Source organism: Anopheles cruzii, chromosome X (genome assembly GCF_943734635.1).
Source record: "Anopheles cruzii chromosome X, idAnoCruzAS_RS32_06, whole genome shotgun sequence".
Lineage (NCBI taxonomy): Eukaryota > Metazoa > Arthropoda > Insecta > Diptera > Culicidae > Anopheles > Anopheles cruzii.
Genome location: NC_069143.1, coordinates 6,117,163 through 6,126,776, shown reverse-complemented (window position 1 = coordinate 6,126,776; position 9,614 = coordinate 6,117,163). Strand labels below are relative to the sequence as shown.

General features: G+C 43.3%; 1 protein-coding gene across 5 annotated transcripts; it reads left to right on the top strand.

The window, feature by feature from the left end:
* The first annotated feature begins 2,729 nt into the window (after positions 1 to 2,729).
* Positions 2,730 to 8,533, top strand: LOC128267698 (autophagy-related protein 101). Of its 5 annotated transcripts, none has more exons than XM_053004790.1 (4): positions 2,730 to 2,816; positions 2,918 to 4,417; positions 4,493 to 4,842; positions 4,913 to 8,533. In XM_053004790.1, the coding sequence occupies exon 4, from the start codon at positions 5,351 to 5,353 to the stop codon at positions 6,005 to 6,007; it is 657 nt and encodes a 218-aa protein (XP_052860750.1). In that variant the 5' UTR covers positions 2,730 to 2,816; positions 2,918 to 4,417; positions 4,493 to 4,842; positions 4,913 to 5,350; the 3' UTR covers positions 6,008 to 8,533. The 5 variants fall into 5 exon arrangements, with proteins under 5 accessions (XP_052860750.1, XP_052860825.1, XP_052860668.1 ...); XM_053004865.1 differs by having other exon boundaries at positions 2,732 to 2,917; positions 3,323 to 4,417; XM_053004708.1 differs by having other exon boundaries at positions 2,732 to 4,417; positions 4,493 to 4,589; positions 4,663 to 4,842.
* The last annotated feature ends 1,081 nt before the right edge of the window (positions 8,534 to 9,614 follow it).

Genomic DNA, 9,614 nt, shown 5'->3' with positions numbered 1-9,614 from the left:
ATCAGTTTCGTTGAGGAGTCACTAGTTGATTGTTGCAAGCTGCGATACGAAAGTGTTTACGGTAAACAGCTATGTCGTGAACATACGAATGCACCAAATTAAGCTAATTCTGTAAGTTAAGTAATTCTGCCGTTTTGGTCTTCCGTTAGGAAAGCACTGCGGACTTGTGCAGTCAATTGTTTGTAATTTTTTTTCCAAATACCTTCAATAGACTGATTTACTATCTTCGAAATCTCGATAGGCGTTTCTAAGGGTTGTTCAACACGAAACGCACCTTATCAACGTCGTGTATGTTCGATGACTGACTGCCCTATCTTCAGTTTCAGGTGTGCCCTATTTCTCTGCCCACTAGTAATCACATTGTGGCTAAAAGCAGCTTGACGGACTTGAACCAATTCGCAAAATTGTTCATTCATATCAGTCCACCTGTCGTTTTATACGACCTCGTCCATCTGTCGATACTTCAAAAACGTTATCGTTTCTGTTGTTGCAAGGCACGTTTTGATGTAGCCTTTATCAAATTCTTAGTGAATCCGTTGCAGCCCTTGAGTTGTCACGAATGTGTGACGACAGAAAATAGGAGCGCCCATACTAATCGCATCCATCACTAGAGCCATCAGTCACCAAAACTTAGAGTAAGCCAAGGTGTTTTTGGGAGTGAAGCAAATCTATTAAAGCAACGATGGAAAAGGTTTGTGGGAGTAATAATGTCTTTTGCATGAATTTCTATTCTTTTTTTTCTATTTCATGAATTGGTATTTCGATTAGAAACAGTGTTACATTCTTGGACCTGTGGTCCTGGAGCCGCAGCGGGACAAGTGTCATGAAGTCATGTATGTACTGCTGAACGCGTTTCTAGCTAGAGAGGGAGGGACTTCTTGCGAATGGTGATGACTTCCTCTTCGCGCCGTACAACCTGGAGAGCAAGCTGTTCCGCAGCCCGGATAGCTGAACGTCGCAGTCGCATCAGCCGTATCGAGAGCAGTGGTTGAGTGGAGACAGCAGAATAACCGGCATCGGAAGGATCGCTTACGAGACCAGACGACCCAGCGAGCGGTAGAGGGCGGACCACCAACGACCAGCGGCTAATCTGCTCCCGGCCCCAGGTGGCGAAAGAACTGTAGTACCATAGGCAGTGTTGCTTGCTACTGAGCAGTGGCTGCGCGAGGTGACTCGGTGCGCCGCTGGATCGGATGAGTTCGCCCATACAAGCGTTCGCTCTGCGAAGAGAGTGCCGCGCAATAAGTGGCATGCAGTTTCGAGGGCTGGTCGATAGGACTAAGCTAGGCATAGACTGGCTTAGTTCACGGCAAGCATACTTTCGGCATACTTTTCAATAATTTGTTTTTCGCTCGATCGAAATGATCTACGAGAATAGTCCGGAAGTCACTATAGCCATTTTTTACCGAGCTACGCGGTGTGACGAGGAACTTTAGAGGGTGATAGAGCTGTATTGTCTTCGGTGGACGCCTGTTAGTCGGTGTACGTCTGGAACCACTTGCAGTAGAATGTGACTTGTTTCGCTGACTCCGCAGCCCCAGTGCACCAGGTGTAGTCAGGGGATCGTGTATACCCGTTCCCGTGTAGATACTTTCGGAAAATTCCATGCTCCGAGAGCACCTGGGCACCTGGGGTTACCTCCATTCGTCCATGTAGCTCGCTGACCCAAGCCGCAACATTCCGAATAACGCAGCGAGATGATCGCTGGTATCTACTGGCATCTGGTCGTTGTCCTTCGCCAGTCCATTCCTCCTGCCAGAAGTCGTTGTCGTCGCCTCCGGAGGGGTGTTCCTGCGTCGATAGCGATCAGCCGTTCTGCCGGCTTCAAATGTTGGCGGATGAAGGCATTCAACCGCTTTAGCATCTAGGGTTTATACAACATACATAATGCAATGTTGGCGTTGTGCCACAATCAAAATGAGTTTCTAAAATTACAAACATACCTGCTGTCGTTCTTAGTGTTACATTCTTTAGCCATCATCACCATGCGTGACTGCGATGCCACACGGTGCATAACAGCAGATATAACAGCCTCATATAACAATTTTGACAGTACAGCGACCAGGTATCAAAAGCGTTGTGGCTCAGCAGACCCTATAACACGACGTTATACGCATGACAGATTTGACACTAAGTTACGTGTTACGTGTCACAGTTATGCACCGTGTGGCATCGCAGTGAGAATGTTTAGTCATACGGCGGGATCATTGTGATTTTAGTACAAAAGGAAGGGGTCCGACGCACACGCTATGTTCTAAAAAGGTTCTGCGCATCATCTGATTCGCGTCAGCCATGTATTGTTAACTGCACGGTTTCATGAAGACAGTTAGTTACTAGGACTTGTGCACCTTGTTTATATAAAGTCAGATAAACTATAGTTAGTTGGACAGGGAGGAATGGACGAGGTTATCCCCGGGACGCCAAAATGGCTGCAATTGAATTGTGGTGGAGTTAATAACATTTCTGAATAGGTGTTGTACATATGGTGTCATGTTGCGGAATTTAAACTTGTTATATCGGAGCATGGTACTGAGAGCGCCGACAGCAACATGTTGGTGATGGCAAAAGTGGTTTTTTATTGTTTACATCTTCAATTGTTATTTAATGGTTTCAGCAGTCCTGAGCATTTAGTTTTGTGATTTCATAAAGGAAAGATGCAGTCGTGCTAACAACTGTCTTTATTCTTAGGTATGTGTCTCAAAATTTAACAAAACAAACGTGGCTACGATGGACAGTGTAGTTTGCAAGCGGAGAGTGGATGTGAGGTGTTTGCTGTTGAACTGTTGAAATGAAACGCGTTTTCAACTATTTATGTGGTCGGGATACCATAAAGCAATCATTGCCACAAAAAAGGCATTCTTAAGCTGTACCCCCCGAGTATTTGTTGTGCTAACCTTCGAACTTGTTTTCCTTCAAGGTGAAATCTGTTTATGTGTTTACATGAACTATAAAATGATTTGTACTTTCATCACCTCAGTTTCGCAATAAGAGTGTGCTATGTGTTTGTTTTGTGTATGTTTGGATTGTGCGTCTTGGAACATGGCAATAAAACGTACGTTTGCTTCTGCCCGAACTGTGTCGAAAAAGCGAACGGCGAAATGTAATCCACGAGCAGTGAAAAACAATGACCAGCAGGACGAATGCATCTTGGAGTAGGGTTGTAGCTGTGTGAGTGGGAAATCGCCCTTTTCTTATTCGAAACAGACGGAGTTGAATTCATGGCTCACTAGTGACGAAGTGTTGTTTTGCCAATCGAATGCGACCTGCTGCAAACTGCGAAAACACTTATTTATAATTCCGCTTACTATTGGCACTGTTGCAGCGCGCATATGATGTTATAAACTTGTTCGTTCCCTGCATCACCATCAACATGTTCGATTCTCAGTGTACTTTTGGCGCGATTGGACGAGCGATTGCAACACTGCTGTGTTTGTATGAAGGCAAAACAATCAACTATTGAACAATGAAGGAAACAATAATCTTCCGACGGATGGATTGAAGAGTTAAGTTCGTTGTGATTTCATCGTGTGGTTTCGTTTTTTTTCTACGTCTGTGGCTTTTGACACCTGTCTGGTGGTCTGCCCGCAACCGGCAGGTCGGGTGCACGGCCTTCGGTGGTGGACAGATAAGGTGCTACACAAACAAATTCTCGTGCACATAAGCATGCACCCATCGGTCATGTACTGCCTTCGTGTTTCGTGTAGGGTCTTTGTCGGTTGTGTAGGGTACGACACTCCTTTTGAAAGCTATAAAATAGTGATCCGCTGATCCAATTAAGTTAAGCCAAGGTTCGCCAACCAAACGCTAAACGATCAATCTTCCACATGCAACTTTAAATGAGATAAAGAGAGAGCGAGAAAAAGAGAAGAATAGATAAAGAAAGAAAGAAACAAAAAAAACAAACAAACAATCAAACAAGCAAAGCAACAAAGAAAGAGAGAAACAAAGAAAGAAAGAAAGAAAGAAAGAAAGAAAGAAAGAAAGAAAGAAAGAAAGAAAGAAAGAAAGGACCTCAACAGTACTTGGAAGTTGTACGGTGCCTTACCGGACAGGGGCCCAGTTGCCGCCGCCACTGACAACCAAGCAGCAATGGACAACCGTTTCGTTTAAATGACGGCCAAGGTCACAGCAACGACGGTTGCGGTCCGTTTGGTAGAAACGGAGGTCTGGTGGAATACGTTCTATTTGGATTTGAAGTAAAAGTTGGCAGCCCCATCAGAGAGTCCGTAGTTGTACCAGTCAGGCTACGTCTCACAACATTTACTCCTAAATGAAGTATTGCCAATGGAGTGGATCTAGAGTACATCAAGAGACATCAAGCAGATATAGCAGTGATGATTGAACTACCTGCTAACCCATCGAGTTCTATCTCTGGCTACACTTCGATCTCCCGTTCAAATGTACGCGAACAGTGAAGGTGTTTGTGCTTAGCGATCATGCTTTCGTCTTGAACTTGAAGTAATCCAAACTAAATGGTACACTTTTCTTTTAGGTTTGATGATTCTAGATATTTGTTTATATCCAGCGGTCGGTGAGATGTCGCCGTTTGTTGCGTATTGTGGAAGACACCTACAGGCAGGTCTTCGACGGTAGCTTCTGCTAGCACGGGCGAGTTTTTTTGCAAAAAGACTACGTAAAGAACATATTGTGGCTCGTCCGTAGATCGTCATCCGTCTCGCTGCTCCAATAAACCGGTTTCTAAGCGAAAGAAGTCAGTTCGAAAACTGATAGAACATCAACTTGAATGCAAAACTTTAAGTAGGTGCTTAATACGGCTTTGCCCGTTCTAATAATAATAGAGAAAAAAACGTAACGTACGTAAAGAACTTTCCACATTCAGATGTGAGTGATAGCAGCCGCAGATATGCAAAAGAAAAAGGCATAACATTAATACTTTCTCTGTTTCGTTCAGATTCAGATCCAGGCCGGTAGCAATCCCGCGGTGTGGATACCCTTACGGCAATCAGACACAAAATAGCGGTAACCAGGAGAAGCCTATCCATTGCGTGCTGAACTAGAAATCGGTTGCAGGAGGAACGGAACAGTAACGGATCCTTTGGCGACACAATACGGTACATGGATAGCATCCAGCTCTACACATACTTTTACTACTACGGCTACTACTTTTAATATAACTGTATAGCAATAACAATGCTCATTCTGACATCTCGCTCGTACGCACATTTTCTATCGCAGGTATACGATTAATTTTCAATTCTGAGTTTATAGTTGTGGGCAGTCTAAGAAATTGTTAACGTTTTCCTTTCCTCTTGGGTTCCGAATCACACGAAAACACAGCTGTTTGAGCATTAGATTTCCGCCAATTTGAAAGTATCATTCCAGTTGCAGAATGAATGCTCGTTCGCAAACCTTTGACTTGCGAATGGAAGGCCGGCAGGTGGATGAGGCGGTATCCAGCATTTTCCACACGATCCTGTTCCATCGCAGCCTGGGGAAGTTTATGTACACGGGCGAAGCGATGTACTCGGTCGGTACAATAGGTTACCATGACGTCGATTGCGACTTTATCGACTTCACGTATGTTTGCTGTACATCACCCGCGCTCGAACAGACGTTGCGCCGTGAAATCGGCAACTTCAGCCGGCAGCTACGTAGTAACGACAGCAGTGGCACGGGCCAGATTTCGCTTGAATTTTATCAGCGTAAGAAAACACGTTGGCCGTTTACGACCGACTGCATCCCATGGGAGGTGTGGACGATACGGCTTGAACTGATCACGCTCACAAACGAAGATGATCGGCTTGTGTGCAGAGAGCGCGTTGGGGATATGCTCACCGACAAGATTTTCTGTATCAGTGAAATCATGAACCGGCACGATTACGTGCCGAAGATACCGAACCAGACCGAGCTGGACATGGTGTTCGATACGAACTACCCGGATGTGCAGCCGTACCTTTTTCAGTTCAAGTTCAGCACCGCCAGTCCAACCGGTACCTTGGTTGGGAACACGATGAAAAAGTTGATTAAGGGAACATTCTCTTTGTGACTAACACGTACGCATGCTCTTATGTTAGTGCGAACTTTTGTAGTGTTCGCGTGGACTATTCTTTATTATGTATCTGTTCCCGACCATGCTTTTAATGTTGTTTGTTATTTGTTTCCGAATCGCAAAAGATTCTATCGTTTTTATGTTTGTTAGCATGAGCAAAGTTAGTGATGGACTATGCTGGCCGCGGAATTTCGGCTTAATGCATTCAGGTGCTGTTCGTAAGGTATGTGCTACTTTTTGATGCCGATAGAACATCGAGGCTAGTTGTTTCGTAAACACCAAAAAGAGATTCTTTTTCATTTGGAAAGAAAATAATTATTTTAAGGGTTGTATGGACATTGTTCTTAACCGGTTTTACAACGAGACATTTGACTGTAGTGTATGAAGAGGAGTGACCGTCTAATCTGACCCGGGTATCAAGCAGCATGCAGTGGAATAACAATGCTCGAGCGTGATGCAATTTAAATAAATTAGGAACAGCAACTTATAACATAATTTAACAGTATGATGTCTCGAAGATACACAAAACTGGCGGCGAGCTACTAGTAGCAAGTGATAAGATGATGAAGACAAAACAAACACGCGCGACTGATGATGATGAAACTGCAAGCGCTATATCCACATCCCTGCAATACATGTATATAGACAAGCACACTGTTATTTATAAGATGTAAAGAGAATCGTTTGCGAAAACACAGCGTTTGTTTGGTAATAGAAGATAGGTGATCACCAGCATACCTAATAATGGATGAAACAAATGGGTTAGATGCACAGTCATACAAGTAAGGTTTCTGTTTGATGATTTAGTGTAGCCCCTTATCCCGTGTTCGTGCTTAGTTTAAAGGAAATTTTAAAGCAAAGGCTGTACCTCAAATCTATGGGGTTTCGTTTATGTTTAAAAAAACCCTATATGTACTGGACGAATGGATGCTCTAGATTCGCTGTAGATATAAGGACATGTACATGCAAAAGTATCGTAGCGCCGAACAAAAAATGTATGGCTTCTCTTAATGCTTATATGCGTGTGAAAAATACGGGTTCCAATCGCAAAACGTATGCTTTGAAAAAAATACAAGAGTACTTGAAGGAGATTGCCTAAAAGACACACGAAACTCAAAACCCTTGCGTTACGCTTAACAAGAGAAAGGGAAGACACAGTATACTTGAAAGAAGTTCAGTGTATTTCAGAAAATCGTGGTTCATGTAAGGTCTTGTTTGGAGCTAAAATGCTAGCAAAACAAAGCAAGCATTAAAAGAACTTGTATAATATCAGAGATACAAAATGCAGACCATTTTCGTATGCACACTTCACTGAGTTAATAGTCGCGACATAAACGGCCCATGCTCTATGTTGTAGACCGCTGGATGTCACATAGTGCAAGTCGTGCCGTGTCTTTCGAATGTTAAGTATGTAAATAATTTATAAAAATTATTGTTACTGCGTGTACACCGTGTGTGCACCGTGTAACCGTGACCAACAGTTTCATCATGTCTGTGTTTTCATATTCCAGTGTAGCGTTGTGGTTTTAATTTTTCATTTCAATCTATAGGACTTAAGTGACAGATTTACCAAAAATGAGGAATGCGATAAAATAACAATTATGTGCAATAGTAATTGTTTCAGCATATATCGTTCAGATATTCACATAATGAGCAGATCGTGGCAAATAAATCGAAAAAAGAATTTTGGTTCGATAAACGTAGGATGGTGTACGATATGCTTTCGAAGATTTTCAACCAATAGATATCAAGTTTATCGATGACTGCAATAATGCTTTCAAAATTGAAACATTGTTGTTTGAAACGATGTTTTCTATTCTACTCTAACTATGTAAGTAAGTAGGTTTGCGCTGGCAATGTTTTATTTTTATCACGAGCTTCTGAATTCAGGTTTGAAATGAAACTGTTTTGCGATGTTTTATTTTCTATTAGGAATAAAAAAGTATAATAAACCCCGTTATGATCGCATTTGCTCGTTCAAAATAGAGAATATGTAAAGTGCGCCCTGAGGCTGCGTAATGTAAGTTAAACAGATAACGAAATCACCTGCGTCCCACCTACACAAAAAAAACAAGAGCGTGCGTGTGGGCTTTAGATACATTGAGATACATGTAAAATTGAAATATCGCAGCAAAATAAATATCGAAACTGATAACGTTAAATAATGCACATATGGCCATATATAATATAAACGGCATGTTAAAGAAGCTACCTGATGAGTTTAACATACGAAACGAATGGGCAAGACAAAAAGACGTAACAACGTCAATTTTGCTTTCCAACCGTGCTGCAGAAGCGTAATGTGACCAAAAGAGTACGAACTGAATTGATAAGGCAGGGGAGATACACTAGCAAATAAGTGAAACCTATAAAACCGCAAAAGTTACAACGAACCCGTTGCAGGTTACAGGAAGTGTCGGATTTGGTTTTAATGTTTTTCCTTTTTTAGGTTCTGACGATTAAAAACTTCTTCTACTAATTTCTCGTGGTTCCCCAAAAATTATTGTACTGAGTGAGTGTAAGATTTTTTACTTTACCTGCAGTGACCTATTGTGATTTTCAGTCTCCAATCGCTCGAAAACAATGACAAAACGTGTTAAGCAGTTGTAATCGATAAATGGTTTTATAGACATTATCCTATAACAAAACACTTAATTGGTTACACTTTCGGTTACGATGTCTACATAGGTGCACTTCCTTCTGTGTACACTTCCCACATAGAGTATTTTTGCATATACGAGGTCCGATCAAACATTTTCGCGACTTTTGAATTTCCGTGTAATTCGTGCCGGGGTAGCTGCCCGCTACCCCGCTGCAGCTGATCTAGGAGAAGCCTTCGCGGCTAGCAGCAGCTTGACTCTCTTCCACGCTGTGCGTAGCCTCGTTGTGATGTCGGCACACGCTCACTTCGGCGAATCCTGAAAGTCGACGGTATGTTTAAAACGAAGCGCTTTAAATACCGGTGCAATGGAAAGATACCGCGATTGAGCTATTGAAAAACACCCGAGACACGTCACAGTTCGGTCTCGTCCTTGCAGATGCGGATCGTTACCGATTTAGTGTTCTGAAAGGTGCTCTTCTGCTTCAGATCGTCGACGAGCGTAGCGTACTCGGTTTCGTGCCGCAGTTTCAAGTGCTGGTAGCAGTGCAGATCGAGCAGGACCGGATCTTCGATCTTATCCAGCAGCGTCTTGATCTTGCCCAGCATGTGGGCACGCTTTTCGTACGCATTCCCCGCATTCCTTTCGTACGCATTCAGTTTGTCGAACAGAACGTGAATCGAGAGCAGCTTCTTGGCAATATCGTACCCGCGGACGCCTTCCTCCAGATCACGCTGATACTGGCACAGATCGATCCCGGCCACGCTCGACTTTTCGACTTCTTGTCTCAGCTGGCTGGTCGCTGTGACCAGCTCTTTGATTTCCGCCTCCAACAGTTCGGCGCTCTCCAGCAGCATCCGGTAGTCGTTGGCGTTCCGCATAAATTTCACGTTCTGGGCGCTCACAATTTCGCGCACTTCGTCTTGATGTTTGCGAATGCGCGACAGCACCTCCGGCACGTGGAATGAAATGCACATAAAACATACACAATTAAATGCGAATGG

What these genes read in the sequence shown, in the direction of transcription:
- LOC128267698 (XM_053004790.1), top strand. Translation starts at nt 5,351, where the DNA reads ATGAATGCTCGTTCGCAAACCTTTGACTTGCGAATGGAAGGCCGGCAG.